General features: G+C 34.9%; 1 protein-coding gene across 1 annotated transcript in view; it reads right to left on the reverse strand.

The window, feature by feature from the left end:
• LOC146745987 (neural cell adhesion molecule 1-like) overlaps window positions 1-25,644 on the reverse strand; it is a 36,687-nt gene extending 11,043 nt beyond the window's left edge. The window contains exons 1-6 of the mRNA XM_085499458.1: window positions 25,626-25,644; window positions 18,775-19,107; window positions 16,865-17,140; window positions 7,117-7,203; window positions 1,590-1,847; window positions 819-905 (exon numbers count right to left, since the gene is read on the reverse strand). Of these exons, the coding sequence (XP_085355584.1) occupies window positions 819-905; window positions 1,590-1,847; window positions 7,117-7,203; window positions 16,865-17,140; window positions 18,775-19,107; window positions 25,626-25,644 (1,060 nt within the window). The remainder of the gene's footprint in view (window positions 1-818; window positions 906-1,589; window positions 1,848-7,116; window positions 7,204-16,864; window positions 17,141-18,774; window positions 19,108-25,625) is intronic.
• Between the last annotated feature and the right edge of the window lie 215 nt (window positions 25,645-25,859).

Genomic DNA, 25,859 nt, shown 5'->3' on the forward strand with positions numbered 1-25,859 from the left:
ATTATTAATTGTGATATACTTACACTGTACATCTATACTAATTGTAGTTGATGCACTTCTATCTCCATCATGTAATGCACTCTTAGCAATACATGTATATACTCCAGATTTATCTCTCTGAATATTATTAATTGTGATATACTTACACTGTACATCTATACTAATTGTAGTTGATGCACTTCTATCTCCATCATGTAATGCACTCTTAGCAATACATGTATATACTCCAGATTTATCTCTCTGAATATTATTAATTGTGATATACTTACATTATACATCTATACTAATTGTAGTTGATGCACTTCTATCTCCATCATGTAATGCACTCTTAGCAATACATGTATATACTCCAGATTTATCACTCTGAATATTATTAATTGTGATATACTTACATTGTACATCTATACTAATTGTAGTTGATACACTTCTGTCTCCATTATGTAATGTACTCTTAGCAATACATGTATATACTCCAGATTTATCTCTCTGAATATTATTAATTGTGATATACTTACATTGTACATCTATACTAATTGTAGTTGATCCACTTCTGTCTCCATCATGTAATGCACTCTTAGCAATACATGTATATACTCCAGATTTATCTCTCTGGATATTATTAATTGTGATATACTTACATTGTACATCTATACTAATTGTAGTTGATGCACTTCTGTCTCCATCATGTAATGCACTCTTAGCAATACATGTATATACTCCAGATTTTTCTCTCTGAATATTATTAACTGTTAATTGTGATGTTGTCGTTATCTCATCATTTGTTGGTGATTTCCATGTATATGTAGATGCTGGATTACTATCAGCTGCACAGCTTGCTGTCAATGTATTGCCTTCAATCACTTTACCATTGTTGCTTTGGCTTATTGATAATGACTCAGGAGGATCTGTCCATCAAAACAACAAATTTTAAAATATGTTAAAATTGTGATCAACATGCAGTAGATTTATGAATACACTTACTTTTGAATGTGCGCTAATGATGACTCAATGTACTAATAATTCTGCGAGTCCAATATTTCAGTGTCAACAATTACAACACATTTACAGTAGTCAAAGTTACACATGTAGCTAAATATATTTAAGCAAACTTAATTTTGAGACAGGGAATAAAATTTAAATAACTCTACTTTGCATTTAAACAATTATATGACAAGATAATATTTTTGCTAGATATAAGAACATGTATACAGTACTAGAGGAAATTAAAATGAATAGCAATAGGCAGATTAATGCAAAACAAAACAAGCTCTAGATCTTTATACTCGTATGGATTATCAAAATATTTTAATCCTGGTGGAAAGTTCAAACAGAGATAGAAAGATAGTATGGATGATAATGTCGTAAATCAAGAGATATAAAATATAAGTTTTGAGAAGAGTATAATGCCATTCTGTTACACAATAGGTACACAGGTAGAGTAATCTGTCATTGTCAAGAAATATCAAAATGTCAGAGTCATTGAAAACTAGGTTATAATAATCCCATATTCCCAATATGGATAAAATTCCATATTTTTTGTGGTCAGATAGAGTACAACCCAGAGACTGTAGAAAATGCTATTCACTTACACTGTACATCCACTGTAGTTGTTTCTGTCTCAGTTTGTGTACCAGTAAATAATTGGTTAGTAGCCTTGCAGACATAACTACCACTCTCATCTTTACCTATGTTGGATATTCTCAGTTGATAATTAGAAGATATCTTTGTATTACCTTTCCACCATGTTATACTAGAAGTGGATGGATTGGAATCTACTGCACAGTCTATGGATAGTGTTTCACCTTCTGTCACATGCTTTAATGAAGGAATAGTTATTTCAGGAGCATCTGTAAATAGGACAAACAGAAATAATAAATGATAGGTTTCTTATTGAAAATTAATTAAATACAAGTCATTGTCAATGACATAGCCCAAGATGGATTTAGGGGAAATTTTATTTATGCCAAAAATAAAGCATTATGGACCAAAAGCATAGTTAGTAATTGAGAGTGAAACAAGACATGAATGTCACAGTTCCCGTCATTTAATTATAAAATACTCATGTTAAAATAATACATGGAACAGATGAAGTAATATGTACTCTATGTGGGTACAACTCATCATAAAGTAATTTCCCTTAATCTAGTATTGTACTGATAATTAAAAACATTCATTGACCAATGTCCAAAATCTCATACATGTATACATGCTCAAGAAACTGGATAAATAAATCTGAGTAAACCTTGATGTACCTTTAATAACAACTTCACTTCTTTGTTAATTCAGGTTATTGGATATTATCAGGACCTGGGGTTGTTTCAGTATCACCACTATAATTCCCATCAAAATGTAGTCATGACCCCCCTCTAGTTTCCACTGAGATTTGTAATGGTACGACCCATTTATCCACTAGCCTGACAACTGAGCTATCTTTAGACCACATGCGTCAATGTGCCTGGCCAAGATTTATAAAAAGTAACTGCAAAGTGTTTTCACTGATCTTCAACTTTGTGACCCGGTATTTCAGTGATGGCTCTTTATAATGGAATGCAATTTTTTTCAGTTTGAAGATATAATATACAATAACATTTCTGACCACTTTTTTTCAAAATTTCAATTTAAGTATTAATAAATAAAGCAAACAAAAATCAAAGAAAGCTTAGAAAAAACTCCTGTGCGCTGAGAGTATTGGAGACACATTAAAAATTAATTCTTAATTACTTGTACTCTACTTGAAATATTGATTGAAAAGCCGAAAACTAATTATGCAAATCAGGAATTCTGTCAATGAGGGAGAGATATAATCTAGGTCAGAAGAAGCCGCATGTCCCCAAGGTTCTTTTCCCTTCCTTCACGAACCAGGTGACCGAACCCATATGGCGGTGCCATTAGGGCTGGATATCCACTCTGGTTCTTTTCTCTCCGCATCGAGGACTTAGACCAACGCTACAGAAAGAGTGGGGTGGTTGGAGGGGGGCGGAGTCTATGGTGGGTATGAACTATGTGAATAGGCGGGTTCGGAGAACCCTCTGCCTAAATTCACCACGTTTAATTAGTCTTTTCCCAGTCCGGGATGAAACACTCTACAATAATCACTCAACACCTTAGTTAAAGGGTGGTGTCTTACCTTGCCAGTGCTGTCCCCGGAGCAAGAAGCCAAATGGCTGCTGCGGTGACAGGGTTCGGTATGCCCGAGAAAGCTAGACCCCAACCCAATACCGGGGGTAGTAAGCTTTCGAAGTAAAGACCGAAACAGTTCTGCATGAGGGCATAGGCCGCAAAGCGGGAGCTGGGAGCTTCCTGTGGGCGCTGATGGTAAAGAAATCTGTCCACAAAAATGCCGGGACTGACTTATCACCTATGTGCAGGGACCGCCCAAGGTACCGGCTGTATCCGACGCGAGCAAACTGTCCCCTTTCCACTTAAATATGGGAGAGAGAGAGCGTGTTCGACTGTGCGTCTCATGACAGGGTCGGTTCCCTCTGGGGACGCCCGTGGGTAGGTAAGAAGGGAGTCAAAACCCACGGCGGAGACCGGACACAAGGGTAAATTCATTACCGTTGTACCATTTTCGCGTGACAAACCCTGGATGGCTGAAAGTAGGGGGGAGGTGCAACTTGTGTCCTGACCGAAAGCCCTGCCCCGAAATCGGAGGCTTGGCTGCCAGCATCCCATTTGGCATTCAGTGCCTGAGGCCCCAGACGAGACCCGGTGCAGCCTCACCCAAATCAGTGGGAGAGCCGCGGCTGGGAACGGGGGGGGGGTCCCGGAAGAGACGTGTTTGAATGCAAACGATGCTTTTATGTCTCTTCCTGCTTGCTCACCGGGGGGCTGCATTGGAGACAGCTCGCTCCGACTGCGTCTGATCTACCCGGCCTGCCAGGGACGCAATTCCCCCGACAGTCCTTTGACTAAAGCCCTAAATTCGGAGTTGAACCCTACCCCGTGCGAGGAAGGGTCCACAAAGGGACCCACAACATGCCCCACAGGAGGAAAGCCTCCAGGGGCACAGCCTCGCTGTAGCTGGTAAAATGGAGTAAACCACCGCCTGAAAAAACAGACTGTGATGATGCCCTCTGATCGGCATGGGGAGACCAGGAAAAAATATAGATTCCTCCACCATCAGGCCTCCTACTCGACGTCTTGGTACACGAAGCACCGGTAGCCGAGCGTGAGGACCTTCCACTCATGCCAAACACGCAACTCACTTTAACCAATTTTTTTACTGGATGCGCGACCTTGCTGTGAAAATACGAGCGACGCGGTCAGTCTCAGTGATTTTGATGGCTCTGAAAAAAAATCTCAGGCCTCAGAACTTCAGTGAAAGACACACGCCTTCAAGGCAAAAACCCCAACCCCGCACGCAGCTAGGGCAAAAGTATTTCGGATGCGGGTTCTATGCTGGTAAATTCTGAATATAACCAAAAAAACAGCAGCGAGCCCTGCTGCTGCCATTACATCTATTCATTTCTAAATACATCGATCAAGCATAAGATGAAGACGACATGCATAAGGGAAGCAAATAACAGTAGGAAACCAACAAGTGATTAAGCTACGACGCCCGGGTTTTCTTTGCTGTGAAAAATCCTACACACAAAGGGGTAAACGACACGAGGGTGAAAATGACAAAGAAAACTTATCCTACCAGCTACAATGTCGGCTGCCGCATAGCGGCAACAACCCAAGCAGAAACCCGGACAGGAAAAAAGCAGGCGATCCAGGCAGAGACGCTAGACTTGATCTCCACTCGATGCAGAGAAAAAGCAGAGTGGATATCCAGCCCTAATGGTGCCGCCATATGGGCTCGGTCACGTGGTTGGTGACAGAAGGGAAAAGAATCTTGGGGTCATGGGGCTTCCCCTGACCTAGATTCTATCTCTCCGTCATTGGCAGAATCGCTGATTAATGCCGACAGTTCACAAAATAGTCATTTTGACTGACCGGAGTCTATGGTGGGTATTTGAACGTAATAAATTGTAGTTAATGCACTTCTGTCTCCATCATGTAATGCACTATTAGCAATACATATTGTATATACTCCAGATTTATCTCTCTGAATATTATTAATTGTGATATACTTACATTGTACATCTATACTAATTGTAGTTGATGCACTTCTGTCTCCATCATGTAATGTACTCTTAGCAATACATGTATATACTCCAGATTTATCTCTCTGAATATTATTAATTGTGATATACTTACATTGTACATCTATACTAATTGTAGTTGATGCACTTCTGTCTCCATCATGTAATGCACTCTTAGCAATACATGTATATACTCCAGATTTATCTCTTAATATTATTAATTGTGATATACTTACATTGTACATCTATACAATTGTAGTTGATGCACTTCTGTCTCCATCATGTAATGCACTCTTAGCAATACATGTATATACTCCAGATTTATCTCTGAATATTATTAATTGTGATATACTTACATTGTACATCTATACTAATTGTAGTTGATCCACTGTAGTTGATACACTTCTGTCTCCATCATGTAATGCACTCTTAGCAATACATGTATACACTCCAGATTTATCTCTCTTAATATTATTAATTGTGATATACTTACATTGTACATCTATACTAATTGTAGTTGATGCACTTCTGTCTCCATCATGTAATGCACTCTTAGTAATACATGTATATGCTCCAGATTTATCTCTCTGAATATTATTAATTGTGATATACTTACATTGTACATCTATACTAATTGTAGTTGATGCACTTCTGTCTCCATCATGTAATGCACTCTTAGCAATACATGTATATACTCCAGATTTATCTCTCTGAATATTATTAATTGTGATATACTTACATTGTACATCTATACTAATTGTAGTTGATCCACTTCTGTCTCCATCATGTAATGCACTCTTAGCAATACATGTATACACTCCAGATTTATCTCTCTGGATATTATTAATTGTGATATACTTACATTGTACATCTATACTAATTGCAGTTGATGCACTTCTGTCTCCATCATGTAATACACTCTTAGTAATACATGTATATGCTCCAGATTTATCTCTCTGGATATTATTAATTGTGATATACTTACATTGTACATCTATACTAATTGTAGTTGATGCACTTCTGTCTCCATCATGTAATGTACTCTTAGTAATACATGTATATGCTCCAGATTTATCTCTCTGAATATTATTAATTGTGATATACTTACATTGTACATCTATACTAATTGTAGTTGATCCACTTCTGTCTCCATCATGTAATGCACTCTTAGTAATACATGTATATGCTCCAGATTTATCTCTCTGAATATTATTAATTGTGATATACTTACATTGTACATCTATACTAATTGTAGTTGATCCACTTCTGTCTCCATCATGTAATGTACTCTTAGCAATACATGTATATACTCCAGATTTATCTCTCTGAATATTATTAATTGTGATATACTTACATTGTACATCTATACTAATTGTAGTTGATACACTTCTATCTCCATCATGTAATGCACTCTTAGCAATACGTGTATATACTCCAGATTTATCTCTCTGTATATTATTAATTGTGATATACTTACATTGTACATCTATACTAATTGTAGTTGATGCACTTCTATCTCCATCATGTAATGCACTCTAAGCAATACATGTATATACTCCAGATTTATATCTCTGAATATTATTAATTGTGATATACTTACATTGTACATCTATACTAATTGTAGTTGATCCACTTCTGTCTCCATCATGTAATACACTCTTAGTAATACACGTATATACTCCAGATTTATCTCTCTGAATATTATTAATTGTGATATACTTACATTGTACATCTATACTAATTGTAGTTGATGCACTTCTATCTCCATCATGTAATGTACTCTTAGTAATACATGTATATGCTCCAGATTTATCTCTCTGAATATTATTAATTGTGATATACTTACATTGTACATCTATACTAATTGTAGTTGATGCACTTCTGTCTCCATCATGTAATGCACTCTTAGCAATACATGTATATACTCCAGATTTTTCTCTCTGAATATTATTAACTGTTAATTGTGATGTTGTCGTTATCTCATCATTTGTTGGTGATTTCCATGTATATGTAGATGCTGGATTACTATCAGCTGTACAGGTTGCTGTCAATGTATTGCCTTCAATAACTTTACCATTGTTGCTATGGGTTATTGATAATGACTCAGGAGGATCTGTGTAACAAAGAACAATACATAATTTTGTAAATGCACACCAGATGTAGAAGTGGAAATAACAATTTACAGCAACATAAAATTGAATAAGAAGCAGTAAAGACTATCTATGAAATAAACAGACTGCCGAAAGATACCCAAGTCACACAGTACAACAAACGTACAAGATCAGATATTTACGACAAAAGCGCAAATTGAAAGAGTGAACATGAAAATGGCCACCACACTCTGAAATAGGGGGAGGGGCTAGATGAAGTCCTTAGTTGTACAACACAGGTTAAGGTGGGTAAAGGTATCTGCCACTGGTGAAATATTACATATAGTATTAACAGCCTGAGGAATGTCTCGACTGCATGGTCCAGGTGAAACTCTCACATGATAAAGGATGTAGGGGCTATAAACAGTATTCCCTACATACATGTATATGCGCAATGTATATGGTAATGAATTAGACTCACAATTATGATTGTAGAAAAAATGCACCACCAATTGAGCAAATATGATACCATTCTCGTCCAATTTAATTACCCACCCCTACTTTTGGGACATTTTTATTTTCATGTTTACATTGGGCTAAGCACCCATGTCTTCCAAAATATTCCAATTTTACTGTCTAATCATAAAACACATGGAAATCGACCACTGTAATTAAGTTGTGAATGTGAAGACCATGGTGCGCATAAATCACACTTCAACAGTGAAAATGTGAAAAGGCGATGAATATTTCTATATTAACTTTACCTTTCAAAAATTGCTAATTACTGATTCAGAAATCAATTCCAACAGAATGTAAATTGACATGCTGTATGCTGGTTCTTAGTTTTAAAAAGAGTAACCTGGTATTTCAATCAATAATTGCTGCTTAATTATTCTTCATAGTATATGCTACTAATACTAGACATATTTAGGAAGGTTATGCAGCTTATTTTAGGAATATGATGGTTTTGAAAGCAAGCTAAACTAGACTAAAGATAGATAAACTTTATGCTTAGACTTCACTGAAATAACATACACATGTATGATAGCAATTACTGAATGTTGCCCCAATCTGGCGAGGAGAGTGCATAAAACATAGCACTGAAAACATCACTGTTGACTAGTATTCTCTCTGGCAGCAGAAACATCAGATATGGCTTCATTGCTTTGCAGATGGGGAGGAATTGGTAAAGTGTAGATTCTGTATGTGACTAGATGTGTTTAGAGAACATTAAAAACTTATGTTACCTCAAATGTTAAAATCTATTTTGATATGGATTGACACCACAATGAAATTGACATCACAGACACAGGAATTGTAAACATGTAAATTCACATCTTCAATGACAGCAGAGCTAATTAACCATCACATTGGCTATTCTCTATAAGATCATATCAAAATAAAAGAATACTACAGTGCATTGTGAAGGAAAGATAATATGAGAGACTATGCAAAGTTACGGACTTATCACACATACAAAGAAAATCTCAACATGGTACAATACATTTACACTTATAAATAGTCGAGATCATATAAGAGAATTAGCCAAATTTAGAATAAGTAATCACAAATTAGAAATAGAAACAGGTTGCTATACAAGACCCAAGACACCAATGGACGAGAGACTATGCACACATTATAACGAAATAGAAGATGAAATATACCACCTAATTGATTGTAATTTATACACAGAATAGAAACACTTTGTACTATGCCATAGAGTTAATCAACAATGACTTCAGAAACAAAAACAAAAGAGAAAAATTTGACTATATAATGCAATCAAGAGATAAGACAATTATATGCTCTAACTATTTGTTTCAATGTAAAAAAACAAACACTGACTAACAATGTCAAAAATTATTATCAAAGTATGTGTGAAAGGACTAATTTCACAATCAAAATACTAGTAGCATAGTCTAATATTGCTATTTTTTTAGTCCCTGTTCAGACGCAGTCCGAAAACGGGGACTTATGTTTTGACCTCTGTGCATCCGTGCGTGTGTGCGTCCAGACCTGCATCTTAGAAATTCCTGGACCAATCACATTTGAACTTAACACATACATCATACATGGTATTATACATATGCACATCAATTTGTTTCACGATCTGATTCAAGATGGCCGAATGGCGGCCATTTTTGTTCTGAACAAGCAGCCTATCGGCTGAGATAGCTCCGCTGTTAGAAATGCACATTTCAATTAAAGAACTGAAGACATCATCAGAAAATGAACAATATGTATAGTATCAAAGCAATCGGACTTACAGTTTTTAACAAGAAGTCGAAAATATCACTTTCTACCAAAAATGACCAAAATATTCACTAAAATTAGAGAATTGAAGATATCATCACGAAATGAACAAATCTGAGAAAGGTCTACATGTAGTATCTATATATGTAATATCAAAGCAATTGAACTTTTGGTTTTTAACAAGAAGTCGAAAATATCACTTTTTTAGCAAATATGACAAAAATATTCACCAAAATTATAGAATCCAAGATATCATCACGAAATGAACAAATCCGAGAAAGGTCTACATGTAGTATCTAAATATGTAATATCAAAGCAATTGAACTATTGGTTTTTAACAAGAAGTCGAAAATATCACTTTTTACCAAAAATTACAAAAATATTCACGAAAATTAGAGAATTGAAGACATCATCACAAAATGAACAAATCTGAGAGAGGTCCACATGTAGTACCTATATATGTAATATCAAAGCAATCGGACTTGTGTTTTTTAACAAGTCGAAAATATCACTTTTTACCAAAAATTACAAAAATATTCACCAAAATTAGAGAATTGAAGATATCATCACAAAATGAACAAATCTGAGAGAGGTCCACATGTAGTACCTATATATGTAGTATCAAAGCAATTGGACTTGCGGTTTTTAACAAGAAGTCGAAAATATCACTTTTTACCAAACATGATAAACATATTCACCAAAATTAGAGAATTAAAGATATCATTACAAAATGAACAATTCTGAGAGAGGTCCACATGTAGTACCTATATATGTAATATCAAAGCAATTGCACTTGCGGTTTTTAACAAGAAGTCGAAAATATCACTTTTTACCAAAAATGACAAAAATATTCACCAAAATTAGAGAATTAAAGATACCATTACAAAATGAACAAATCTGAGAGAGGTCCACATGTAGTACCTATATATGTAATATCAAAGCAATTGCACTTGCGGTTTTTAACAAGAAGTCGAAAATATCACTTTTTACCAAAAATGACAAAAATATTCACCAACATTAGAGAATTAAAGATATCATTACAAAATGAACAAATCTGAGAGAGGTCCACATGTAGTACCTATATATGTAATATCAAAGCAATTGCACTTGCGGTTTTTAACAAAAAGTCGAAAATATCACTTTTTACCAAAAATGACAAAAATATTCACCAAAATTAGAGAATTGAAGATATCAACATGAAATGAACAAACCTAAGAGAGGTCTACCCAAGGTACATATACACCAAGTATCAAAGCATTCAGGCTTGTAGTTTTCAAGAAGAAGTCGAAAAAGTAAAACATTGACACGGACGACGACGACGGACGACGACGACGGACAATCACTCATATGATAAGCTCCGCTCGACAAAGTCGACAGCGGAGCTAAAAATCATCAATATCAAAGAAAGCTTAGAAAGAACTCCCATGTGCTGAGAGTATTGGAGACACATTAAATATAATTCGAAATTACTTGTACTTGAGATATTGATGGAAAAGCTGAAAACTAATTATGCAAATCAGAAAATTAATATGAACAGATTTGCATGTAAAACTAATGAGGTCTGCGCAATGTAATAGAAAATCTATGTACTAAGTTTTATTGAAATGTGATTAGAACCAAACAATTATGAATTACCATGCTAACAAGTCATTGAAAATGACACAGTCCCCGTTAAATGTTTGAAAGTTCTCTTTGTGCTCATAATATTAAAGCAGAGGGGTTGTCGTGAGCGTGTTCTTGAAACTTGAGTTCCAAGTGGCGAGGTATGTACGACTTAGAAATAGTGCCGTATGCGAGTACCAAGTTGCGAGTCGCAGGTAGCAAAATATGCCATATGCTAGTGGTAAAAACGGCATATGCGAGTGGTAAAATGTATCGTTTGCTAGTAGCAAAGAAGCCCTATGCGAGGGGTAATACAAAGGCTTGTAACGTTTGCTTATAATATAACAACGTACGTTCAATTGTGTTTTATCACAGTAAAATCAAATATTTACCATGGTTATGAAATGATGTGTACATGGTTGGTTAAGATTGGCATGATGCTGTTAAGGTTTTTACTTTAGAGGTGATTCATATGCTACATTTTGTGTTCATTCTATATTCTGTATTCACCATTGGCTGCAAATTGTCTTTATTGTTTTTGATTTGTTTTATTTTTTTAGAAAAGTTTTCTTTTTTAGATTGTAGTTTTTTTAAATTTCTTTCTGTAAGACCTTTTTTATCCTTTCCTAAGGATTTTATGCGTCTAATAAAAAAAATATATAAAAATAATGGTAGCAAATAGGTGTCAACGCGATCTAGCCTAGGTGTCAACCGGCGCACGCCGCCCTGTACTCAACATTACAGTCGACTAGTGTACGCGGATTACATTGCGAAGGTCGCAAATAAAAGCAGCTTTAACTACTATTTCCAGTGCTTTTTGTTTATTATTCATTTATAAGTGTTTATATCAAAAAGTTCGTTCAGTCGAAATTTAATAAATAATTTAATAATTTAATAAACGGCCATGACCAGCCAGCACACTCCGCATAACATGTGAAAATTGTTTTTTCTTTTGGTAAAATTAGTATGAACCCGTGGTCAGCGATTAAAGAATCATAGAATTATAATTGTAGTTAGTAAAAACGGGTGCATGTTCACCGAAGGGTTACAGAATTATTGTGTCACGCGCCGCCGTTTAAATGAAGACAATGGCAGGATTCAAAAGTCGTCACACCTCGGAGAGGTGTTAAATTTGCCACAACCCAAGTGTTAACTAGCACACAATTCCATAATACATAGTATATAACAAAGAAATAAAGTGTATGTTGAGTGATAAGTCCGCATGTTTACGAGACGTCCCTCACACATGGAATGTATTTACACGCAACCCGGATCAAATTTGAATTGAAACAAAGAAGCGTCTGCCGTTGCTTGGTCAGGATAGAGAGACAATTTTCATGGGTAAACGTTAGTAGAAGACCCTCAATGCCCCAAATACTTCAACCATGGAACTATTATAGTTCCATGCTTCGACCTAACCACTTTATTTGTACAAGTAGAAAAAGTGTTATGTTTCGTTAAAACATAGACCTTAGAAAAGATAATAAAAATAAAAATATACAGTTCACATATATACTCTCAAGCAAAGATCCTGGCATAACTATAGAACTTGCCAATTATATTTACACAACACAAAGATTTATTTAACATTTAAATACCAGTTAAGTCCTTTTGTATTGTTTTTTGTACAATTCTTACATATATCTTGTTATTATTTTAAAACTCTTTTTTGCTGTACTTATTTTATGTAAATCTTTTTACATGGAGGCAATAAAGTTATTATTATTATTATTACTACATGCCCGGGGACTTCACGTTCAAGTATCCAACTTTCCAATACAAAACATGATTAGTATCCGCAATAATTTCTAGTACTGCCTGGATAATTGCGTATTATTAGTTGACATTTTTCTTGTGTTGTTTTTTGTCAATGTATTAAATATAAGTGCGTTGGGAAATAGCATAATTATATTGCGTGAGTGAAAGAGGCTGGTGATACTGTGTCACAACGCAGTATTTATTTCCAACGCGCGTGGTCGGCGCCTCTGATTGCGTTTATTTTGTATTTTTATTTTCGAAATGTACCACTGGCTGCATTTTTTGTTATTACGTCTCGCAAATGTCCAAGGTCCAAGTAGTCTGGTTGAAACGTTCGTTCCCATTGGTCGACAGAATCAACAGTTTATAGGAGGATTTAGAGGAGGGCCTGTACCTCATTACAAAGCTGTTGAAATACCACGAAATTAACATCACGTTATTCCTAATCAGCAAAACAGCGAGTTTGTTGTCCATGTCTTGTCTGAGACAAAATTGCTTTGAAACCAGCCATTGTTTCTATTGGCTCGCGTGTGAGTTCCTGTTCAGCGAGTTTACTTGTACTGATGATAACTGTACTTCTATGATTATTTCAATGCTAACATGTCCATGCTTATTTTAACGAAACATAACATTTTTTTTCTACTTGTATAAATAAAGTGGTTAGGTCAAAGTATTTGGGGCATTGAGGCTATTTAAAGTCTTTTAGAGCTATACTAAAGCTGCTTTTATTTGCGACCTTCGCAATGTAATCCGCGTACACTAGTCGACTGTAATGTTGAGTACAGGGCGGCGTGCGCCGGTTGACACCTAGACTAGATCGCGTTGACACCTATTTGCTACCATTATTTTTATATATGAATCACCCCTAAAGTAAAAACCTTAACAGCATCATGCCAATCTTAACCAACCATGTACACATCATTTCATAACCATGGTAAATATTTGTTTTACTGTGATAACACACAATTGAACGTACGTTGTTATATTATAAGCAAACGTTACAAGCCTTTGTATTACCCCTCGCATAGGGCTTTTTTGCTACTAGCAAACGATACATTTTACCACTAGCATATGGCATATTTTGCTACTTGCGACTCGGAACTTGGTACTCGCATGCGGCACTATTTCTAGGTCGTACATACCTGAAGTGGCATATACAACAGATTGTTTATTTTCATCAAAACACGTGTTCTGTGTAGTAGTAATATGGGAAAAAATTAAAACAGCCGTAATTCGGCCATCTTTGATCTGATTATGAAACAAACTGATATGTATGATGTATGTGCCAAAAATGAATGAAAATGGTACATAAATTGTGGAAATATAGTAGTAAGGCCAAAAAGTCAGATGGCTGTCAATCAGCCAGCTTTGACCAGATTTTGAAACAAATTGTCATGGACATGCATCCTAACATGTATAAACATGCATGTGCCAAATTTGAATGAAAACTGACAGAGCACGTCCAAGATACCGCATAAAAAAAAAACAAGATGCCTGCCAGTCAACTATCTTTGATTCAATTGCAAAATAATTCGTCATGAACATGTATCCTAACATGTATAATCTATGTACCAAGTTTGAATGAAAACTGACAAAGCATGTCCAAAATACAACATTTTCAAAAAACAAGATGGCTGCCAGTCGGCCATTTTGAATCGAATCGCTCAACCACTGCATATGCATATGTCCCACATAAGGTGCTAGGCACATGCAAAGAATGAAGGAAATTGGTCAACAGGATTCTGAAATATGACTCTGGACAGACTGACGCATGGACATACGGACACACGGATGGACGGACAGACAGACTCAGGAACTCACGGACGGTCAGGACATGTATCCTAACATGTATGATCTATGTACTAAATTTGAATGAAAACTGACAAAGCATGTCCAAAATATGACATTTTCAAAAAACAAGATGGCTGCCAGTCGGCCATCTTTGATCCAATTGTGAAATAAATCGTCTTGGACATGTATCCTAACTTGTATAATCTATGTACCAAGTTTGAATGAAAACGGACAAAGCATGTCCAAAATACAACATTTTCAAAAAACAAGATGGCTGCCAGTCGGCCATTTTGAATCGAATCGCTCAACCACTGCATGTGCATATGTCCCACATAAAGTACTAGGCACATGCAAAGAATGAACGGAATCGGTCCAAGGGATTCTGAGATATGACTCCGGACGGACGCATGGGCGCACAGACGTACGGACGCACGGACGGACAGAGACCGAATTATAAGTCCCCGTTTTCGGACTTTGTTCGAACGGGGACTAATTAGGGAATTAATATGAACAGATTTTTACCCCAAACTAATTAGGTTTGTACATTGTCCTAGAGCATCTTTGTAATGGAATAATTAGTACTTTAGATATAAGTGTGAAAGCTTAAAAATGGTTAATTATGAAAATTAGGTAATTAATATGTACAGAGTTTAACCCACAATTATCCAGGTCTGTCTATTGTCCTACAGCATCCATGTACAAAAATTCTTTGAAATGTAATGATTAGTACTTGAGATATCAGTGTGAAAGTTGGAAATTGGTTAATTATGTAAATTTGATGATTAATATGCATAAATATTTACCAAAAACTAATTGGGTCTCTGCATAGTTCTAGATTCATTGAAATGTGATGATTAGTACTTTAGATATCAGTAGAAAAGCTAAAAATTAATTATGCAAATTAGGTAATTAATATGCACAATTATTTACCCTAAAACTAATCAGGTCTGTGCAGTGTCCTATGACATCTATGTACCAAGTTTCATTGAAATGTGATGATTAGTACTTGAGATGTCAGTGGAAAAAACGAAAATTGACTATTATGCAAATTAGGAAATTAGTATGCACGGATTTTCACCAAAAACTTATCGAAACCTAGCATTAGTTCAGAGCATCTATGTACCAAGTTTCATCAAAATCCAATGAGTGGTTCTTTAGATATCAGATATCAGGAACAGTCAGCTAAAAATTAGCTAATTATCATGCAAATTAAGTAATTAATGAGCATGGATTTTTACCAAAACCTAATCAAATCTGCGCATTTGCCCAGAGCATCTATGCGCCAAGTTTTATCAAAAAACGATGTATGGTTCTTGAGATAGCAGTGGAACAGTCAGACACACATACACACATATACACACACACACACATACATACAGACACACTAACTGCAAAGACTCCCATTATGTGCTTCGCACATGGGAGTCAATTAAGCATTTCTCGGCTGTTTGCAGATGGATTTTGTACAAACTAGGTATATACATTGGATATTATAGGACCTTGATGCACATCATTTTGTTTTTCAGATAAGATTCAAAATGGCCGACTGCGGCCATTTTGTTTTAATGAATGTGGTTCTATAGTACTATATCTCTGACTTGCTTTGACTGATTATGTTCACATTTTAAATATACATTATACATAATGTCATAGATATATTGGTTTGACGATCCTATTAAAAATGGCTGAATGGTGGCCATTTTTGTGCTAAAAAATCATCAAATATCAAGCATTTCTGGCATTTATGGCATCTATTAGGCATTACGGGTTCCTGATGAAGGTCATTTTATTTTTTAAGATTGAATTCAAAATGGCTGACTGGCGGCCATTTTGTTTTAATGAATGAGCTTCTAGAGCCATATCACTGACATGCGTTGACTGAATTTGTTCGAATTTTATATATTCATTGTACATCATGTTATAGACATGTACTCAAAATGGCTGATTTAGTTTTAATTAATGCTTTTGCAGAGCAATATCTCTCAATATGGACAAGTACTCGTTTGCCGATCAGATACAAATGTCAATCATTTTAATGTTAAACAATCATCATAATCAAATTCCTACATGGTTATATTCCAGCTATATTACTATAAACAAAACTATATATCTTAAATTCGATAACTAACAGGGACTGTGTCATGCATGGCTTGTTATTATATATTTTTTACTTAATACACTATGTTTTCAATTTTTCAACTTCATTGATGTAATATTTTCTTTATGGTGTCAATAAATCACTATTCTATTCTATTCTATTCTATTGCATTGTATACTTACATTGCACATCAAATACAATATCATTGTCACATGTTGGTGACTGTGTCAGTGTATCATGGCTGTATCTGCAATTATATCTGTCATTTGCATTAGATCTGGTTACCATTCTACTCAAATGCAGTGGTCTATCACCCTTCACATTGGCGTCAACACCATTTATCATCCATACTAGTTCACCAGGGGGCGCTGCTTTGTTTAAATTGCAAGTTAGTGTAACTGTAGTCCCATCAATTACGTTATTGTTGCCATCATTGGTAGAACATACTGGGTCCTGATCTGATAAATTGAGAAATATGACATTTGTTATTCAAATTACGAGAGATCTTATTTTAGTCAGGGTAAATGCAACAGTAAAGCACCCTTCATAGTTGTTCATGGTTGGGGTAGAAACAAACAATAAATCAAATATATATCGGATTCTGCCGTAAATTAGCCCATTTGAAAAATCGCCCTGGGTAGTTTCACGGCTGGTGGGCCCCTATTTGGGGTTAAAATTTTCAAAAAATGATCATCAAATATTTTTAGAGGGGCTTATATTTTCATTGAAAAATCCACCTATGCCGATTTTCAACGCCGGCAGTTGGACCACCCAAAACGAAAGACACTATTGCAATTTATTAAATTTTATACATTTTGTTCTTGCTGGATTAAAAAGTAGACCGCGCATCTTTCTTCCAAAAAATCACATTAACGAACCTTGTGCGCCAAATACAATTATTTTATTTCATTTTAAAACGGAAGTATATTCTAAAAGAAGTTTCAAATAAAAACGAACCCAACTGCATTACTTAGTAGCAAATGATCGCGGTAGCACAATGCAGTCATGCTGCGTTTCACGATTGTTGATTATTACCTAGTAATGCTTAATAATGATTCCAATCGCATTTTCAACACTTGATGCTGTAGAAATGAATATCCACCATGTTTTGACCTGGACGGTGTTCTTTGACCTGACAGGTCAAATTTATAATTAACCAATGAAAACGATGGATGATGCCAACGTGTTCAAATTACCATAGCTCATTTAAATATGTTAATATTATTGAACGCAGCACGGAAGAGATTTGCTGATGTTGTTGTACGATCTTTTTGCTTGGATTTTGATGGTAATGCGACATGATTTGTTTTTAAATAAAAAAAAATTGTTGTTTTCAAAAGATAAACTGAGCATTTGAAGAATAATTTAACATTGTTTACAGCGATAACAGCTCATTGTCAAAACGAAGCTACCCATTCACGCTAGTCGCAATAAACATCAGTACTCTTGAATATGCGTCATTGACTACGGCTAAACTTTTAGGAATCAGAAAAGATTAAAATAACACCTTAAAAAACTGCCGAAAAATCGCCCTGGGTGATTTCTTGGTTCCATTTAATTTTTTTTTTAAACCTGAACTGCCGTTTAATGGCCCTGGGCCAATTTACGGCAGAATCCGATAATTACAATGTACCATACAAGAAAAATTAGAGGTGCTTTACAATGAAGATATCTCTAAGAGTAAACAGGCAGACTTTCAGCTCAGATAGCTCTGCTGTTAGCAATGCAAATTTCAATTAAATAATTGAACAAATCTGAGAGGGGTCATCATGAAATGAACAAATCTAGGTGAGGTTTACCTCTACTACAAGGGAGTTCAAGAAGAAGTCGAAACAGTACAAAGTTGACGTGGACGGCGACGCCGGACAATCACATCACTCATAAGTTTCTCTTGACAAAGTCAACAGCAGAGCTAACAAAAGTGTTACCAACAGTATGATATTGCTCAAAATATTAATAAATACTCTTGTATGGTTTTGCAGGCATTAAACTTATTGCATGAATAGTTGGCAGGATAAATAAAACAATTGCTACAAAAGGTAGGGATTTCCTTTTACAAAATTTGTAAATTAAATTAAATAATATATCATACCCAATACAGTCAATGTAGCTGACTTGGCACTAGGATCCACACTGAATGCTACACATTTCCACAATCCTTCATCTGTGTTCATATTCACAGGGTTTATTGTCAGATAGAATTCACCATTACCATGGTTACCACTTAGACTGCAAGTACTACATTCATCAGTGTTTATATTAGCACCAAGCGATACGACCCTTGAGTTTGTTGGGTCATTTATTTGCCGCCACTGTGGATATGAATTAGGCTGAGAACCATCAAATGCACATCTCAGTGTAACAGCTGTATTGTGTACTGCTACTGTATTTATAGGGTCTTCAGTCCATGACAACGCTGAGGCACCTAATAAAAAACAAGAAACATGCATTTTTATTCAAGATATAAAAGTGTGCTGGTAAACATTAAGTTGATTGGTAGCTCCAATGAAACAAGAAAAAAACATTAACCCAAAAATAGTTATTTTTACTTAAAATGCCAAAAATATTCAGCAATCAAAGAATGTTCATAAAGAACTCTTGTGCAGTGAGAGAAATGGAGGTAACAATAGGCTGACTCCTGAAGACTTGTATATGTCTGCTATTGGAGATGTACAATGAGATCCACAGTATTGGAATTTTTAACAAGCACAGACAATTTTTAACAGAATACATTTGATTGTACATCGTGAACTGGTTTGCAGTCTGATTTATTCCAGAGCACCTTACTGTGCAACAAGTTTAATTTTAACAGTAAAGTATTGTTTTAATCCTAAAACTAATCACCTCTGTGAGCATCTATGTCCAAGAGCATCATTGAAATTCGGACTAGTGGTACTTGAGATCTGTGGAACTAAAAATTTGCTCATTTATTATTACCTTATACTAAAATTGACACTCCCGGTCCGGTTAGACTTAAAATACACCACGAATATTCACTTTTGAGATATAATTTTTGGTATGTGTTTATTCTTGGATATTTCAGCTTCGTCGTCCTGTACTTCGTTTAGTAATTCAAACTTTAAGATTTTGTTAAAACGGATAGTTTAGCGATTTCGACACCAAAAATGCCTTGGCTTAATTATTTGCTGAGGGATGGCCGCTTAGGTATGTGCTGCAAGTTACACGGCACATACCTAAGCGTTGTACTAAAGTACAACAAGTTAGTTCAAGGTCTTCACTTTTTCATATCATAATCAATGAAAGCTAAGAAAGAACTCCCGTGTGCTGAGAGTATTGGAGACACATTAAAATTAATTCAAAAATTAAGATTTGCATTTCAAACGAGAAGCTTAGCAACTAATATTTGTCTGCTATTTGCGATGCACAACATGAAAACGGTGTGATTTACATTTTATCAAGATTTATAATACATACAGAAAATACATTTGATTTTTCATCCATAGTTTTTAGTCTAATTAATTAATTAGAGTACCTCTGTGATGAATTCAATTTAAATCTGATTTTTTTAAGATATCAGCAATAGGCTAATAATAGATAAACAATACGCATGTTTGTCAACATTAAACTAATCACACCTGTGGACTACCTCAATGAACCAAATGAGTCATTATACAAATTAAGCAATTATTATGCATAGACTTAGATCTGTATATTGTTTCAGGGCACACATGTACAAAGTTTCATTACAATGTGACGATCAACTAAATTAGTGGAAAGCTGCAAAGTAAATTATTATGCAAATTAGGTAATTATTGTAGATGTATATAAATCTAAACCTAATTAGATCATCACATCATGTTAGAGTACATATGTAGATGAAAATTGACTAACTATGCAAATAAGGTAATTAATATCCACCAATTTTAACCCAGAACTAATCAGGTCTGTGCATTGTCCTAGAATATTTATGTACCAAGATTCATTGAAATAGGTTAATTAGTAATTAATATTTCACATGTTTCACGATCTGATTAAAGATGGCTAATGGCAGCCGTCTTTGTACAGAAAAATCATCAAAATCAAGCATTTATGGATGGATTTTGTTCAATCTTGGTACATATGTTGGATATTATGGGACCTTGATGCACGAGATCTGGTTCCGGAATGCAAGAAATGCTTGATTTTGATGATTTTTTAGAACAAAAATGGCCACCATTTGGCCATCTTGTTGAATGTGCAAAAAAATTTCCAGCACTTTAAAAATCGGAATCAAAACATTAGATCTCTAGATTTTAAAAAAAATTACAACTTTTCTATCAAAAAAAATGTCAAAAAATCACTATATGATGACAACAAAAGTGGAAACCACAAAAATAAACTACGAACATATAGATAAATAAAACAAAATTTCACCTTTGAAAATTAACTAGAAACTCTTAACCCAAAACACATGTCATCGATGACAAACCTACGAATTAGTGCACATACACTGCAAATAGGAATAGGAAGATACAAAAATATTGATGTGATCCAAAGAAAATGCTTAATATGCATCAATCGTCAGATCGAAGATTTACAGTGCAAATACTACCACAAGCAGCCTCTCGGCTGAGATAGCTCCACTGTTAGAAAGGCACATTTCAATTAAAGAACTGAAGATAACATTAGAAAATAAACAATATGTATAGTATGTATAGCAATCAGACTTGCTGTTTTCAACAAGAATTCAAAAATATCACTTTTTACCAAAAATGACAAAAATATTCACCAAAATTAGAGAATTGAAGATATCACCACGAAATGAACAAATCTGAGAAAGGTCCACATGTAGTATCTATATATGCAATATCAAAGCAATTGGACTTGCAGTTTTTAACAAGAAGTCGAAAATATCACTTTTTACCAACAATTACAAAAATATTCACCAAAATTAGAGAATTGAAGATATCACCACGAAATGAACAAATCTGAGAAAGGTCCACATGTAGCATCTATATATGCAATATCAAAGCAATTGGACTTGCAGTTTTTAACAAGAAGTCAACAATATTACTTTTTACCAACAATTACAAAAATATTCACCAAAATTAGAGAATTGAAGATATCACCACGAAATGAACAAATCTGAGAAAGGTCCACATGTAGCATCTATATATGCAATATCAAAGCAATTGGACTTGCAGTTTTTAACATGAAGTCAACAATATTACTTTTTACCAAAAATTACAAAAAATATTCACCAAAATTAGAGAATTGAAGATATCATCACGAAATGAACAAATCGGAGAAAGGTCTACCCCAGGTACATACACACCAAGTATCAAAGCATTCAGGCTTGTAGTTTTCAAGAAGAAATCGAAAAAGTAAAACATTGACATGGACGACGACGGACGCCGACGGACAATCACTTATATGATAAGCTCCGCTCGACAAAGTCAACAGCAGAGCTAAATAGAGAGAGATTACCTCTTCGACAAACATACTCCAGGACATTTCTTCTGACTATGAAAATTTGATAAACATACTCAAACTAAAATATAGACAAATATTAAAATACTACAAGAGAAGACAGTTCAAACAAGTCACTGTTGATGAAATAGTCCCCGTTGGAAGTCTTGGAATTGTTATTCCTGCCAAAAATAAGGTAATATGTACCAAAAGCATAATGAAAAGAAGAAGTCGAAAAGTAAAACATTTACACGGACAACGATGGACAATCACTTATATGATAAGCTCCGCTCGACAAAGTTGACAGCGAAGCTAAAAATCAAAGAAAGCTTAGAAAGAACTCCCATGTGCTGAGAGTATTGGAGACACATTAAATATAATTCGAAATTACTTAGCTGAAAACTAATTATGCAAATCAGAAAATTAATATGACCAGATTTGAGTGTAAAACTAATGAGGTCTGCGCAATGTAACAGAAAATCTATGTCTCCAAGTTTAATTGAAATGTGATTAGAACCAAAAAATTATGAATTATTATGCTTATTAGGGAATTAATATGAACAGATTTTTACCCCAAACTAATTAGGTTTGTACATTGTCCTAGAGCATCTTTGTACTAAGTTTCATTGAAATGGAATAATTAGCACCGTGAAAACTCCAAAATTTCGACCCCTCTAAAAATTTGACCGCCTATTTATTTGCCGGGTTTCGGTGTTTTATTTACCTCCAAATTTTCGACTCCACTAAAAATTGCCGACTCATTCTTATTCGAAAATTGCGACCAGTTTTAGTTTTCCCCCAAACGAAAAAAAAAACCGATGTGAGCGTTCAAACGGGACCTTTCTCAAAGGCATGAATCCGGGTTTCTGATTGACTGAGAGATTTTTATTTTATTGGTAACGAAAATATATTCTAAATAAACGAAGTTTCAAATAAAAACGAACACAAAAATCTCGGCATGCTGCGTTTCTGAATTGTTGATTATTACTGTACTCAGTAGTGATTATAATAATGTACACAAAATAAATTTGTTGAATGGTTATGAAATACAAATAAAAGTCAACTTAGTTTCATCGTAAGTGAATGATTCCGGTCTCGTATAAACGTTTGATGCTGTAGGATATCCGCCATGTTCTCTTAGGTCAAATAGGTCAAATCGCTAATTAACCAATCAAAAAGCTGGATGTTGCGAAAACGGCATGATTTTTTTTAAATAAAAAAATTAGTTGTTTTTAAAAAATAAACTGGTCATCTGAAGAATAATTTAACATTGTTCACAGTGATAACAGCTCATTCTCGAAAGGAAGCTTACCCGCTCACGCTAGTCACGATAAAAATCATACTCGTGTACTCTTGAATAGACAGACGTCAATGACTACGGTAAAACTTAGACTCTATTTTAGCCGGCAGGATTGATTGAAATGTCCGAAAAATGACGCCAAAATACACCTTAAAAGTCCCATTTTATTTTCTTAAATCCCATTATATTTTTTAATCCAAGGGCGAATTTACGGCAGAATTTGGTCCCTCAAATCACCGGTACGGTGCTCAAATAAGGGACACGTGAGCTTTGATTCTAACCGGATACATTGCACTGGGTCGGGGAGATCGTTTGCTAAACTTCCATGTATCTTTTGTCCAATGGGTACCTGTACTTCGAACATTCGCAAGTTTTCCTAGGTAGTGCGAGACAGCTTTGTCTTTTGACCTATTAGTTTTGTGCTGACCTCTTCTCCGCGTCTTGATGTTTTGTTTTGCTTGTCATAATACTCACTGATTGATGACTTTGTTTAGATTTTGAGTTACAACTTGGCCACGACCTTTGCTTTTACCGTGAAACATGAGGAAGTTTACGTCAATTGACGGACATTGCATTTTTTAAAAACTAATGAAGCACACTGTCTATCATCCCCATTTTTTTTTGCTGATTTCTATTCTGAAAAATTCGACTGTCCGAAAATGCACCTTAATTTTGACTCTAAAAACACGTCACATTTCTAACACAAATTATTTAAAACCAGTCGAAATTTTGGAGTTTTTACGGTACTTTAGATATCAGTGTGAAAGATTAAAATTGGTTAATTATGCAAATTAGGTAATTAATATGTACAGATTTTAACCCACAATTATTCAGGTCTGTCTATTGTCCTACAGCATCCATGTACATTCATTGATATGTGATGTATAGTACCTGAGATATCAGTGTGAAAGTTGGTTAATTATGCAAATTAGGTGATTAATATGCACAAATATTTACCGGAAACTAATTGGGTCTGCATAATTCTAGATTCATTGAAATATGATGATTAGTACTTTAGATATCAGTAGAAAAGCTGAAAATTAATTATGCAAATTAGGTAATTAATATGCACAATTATTTACCCTAAAACTAATCAGGTCTCTGCATAGTCCTAAAGGATCTATGTACCAAGTTTCATTGAAATGCGATGATTAGTACTTGAGATACCCGTGGAAAAGCTGAAAATTAACTAATTATGCAAATTAGGTGATTAATATGCACAAATATTTATCGAAAACAATCAATCTCTGCATAGTCCTTGAGTATGTAAGTACCAAGTTTCATTGAAATGTAATGCTAACTACTTATATCAAATGCTGAAAATTAATTAATTATGCAAATTAGGTAATTAATACGTACTGATATTACCATAAAAACTATCAGGTCTGTGCAGTGTCGTATGACATCTATGTACCAAGTTTCATTGAAATGTGATGATTAGTACTTGAGATATCAGTGGAAAAACCGAAAATTGACTAATCATTATGCAAATTAGGTAATTAGTATCCACGGATTATTACCAAAAACTAATCAAAACCTAGCATTAGTTCAGAGCATCTATGTACAAAGTTTCATCAAAATCCAATGAGTGGTTGTTTAGATATCAGTGGAACAGTCATGGAACCACTAAAAAATAGCTAATTATCATGCAAATTAGGTAATTAATATGCACGGATTTTTACCAAAAATTAATCAAATCTGCGCATATGTTCAGAGCATCTATGTACCAAGTTTCATCAAAATCCAATGAGTGGTTCTTTAGATATCAGTGGAACAGTCATAGAACAGCTAAAAATTAGCTAATTATCATGCAAATTTGGTAATTAACGAGCATGGATTTTTACCAAAACCTAATCAAATCTGCGCATTGGCCCAGAGCATCTATGCACCAAGTTTCATCAAAAACCGATGTATGGTTCTTGAGATAGCAGTGGAACAGTCGGACACACATACACACATACACACACACATACACACATACACACATACACACATACACACATACACACATACACACATACACACATACAGACACACTAACTGCAAAGACTCCCATTTTGTGCTTCGCACATGGGAGTCAAAAACAAGATGGCCATCTTTGATCTGATTATGGAAGAAACTGACATGAATATGTATTTCGATATGTATGATGTATGTGCAAAAAAAGAATGAAAATGGTCCATAAGCTTTGAAGATATAGTGTAGTATTGTCAAGAAGCAAGATGGCCACCAACCAGAGTGAGCATGTGCCATGTTTTAGTTCGTTTGTTGACCACATTGGCTCCGTAAAATGTAGAAAGTTTATCATCTATGGTGAACTTTTCAAAAATTCAATGATATAAAGTGTAGTATAAGATAGCAATGAGTAAAATGTGGAAAAAATGGCGCACAACAAGAGAGCAAGAAAGACGCACACATCAAAGAAAGATACAGAATGCCAGGGCAAGATCATGCAGTTCACTGATCAG

The sequence above is a fragment of the Saccoglossus kowalevskii genome, chromosome 5 (assembly GCF_978046115.1).
Source record: "Saccoglossus kowalevskii chromosome 5, keSacKowa6.1, whole genome shotgun sequence".
NCBI lineage: Eukaryota > Metazoa > Hemichordata > Enteropneusta > Harrimaniidae > Saccoglossus > Saccoglossus kowalevskii.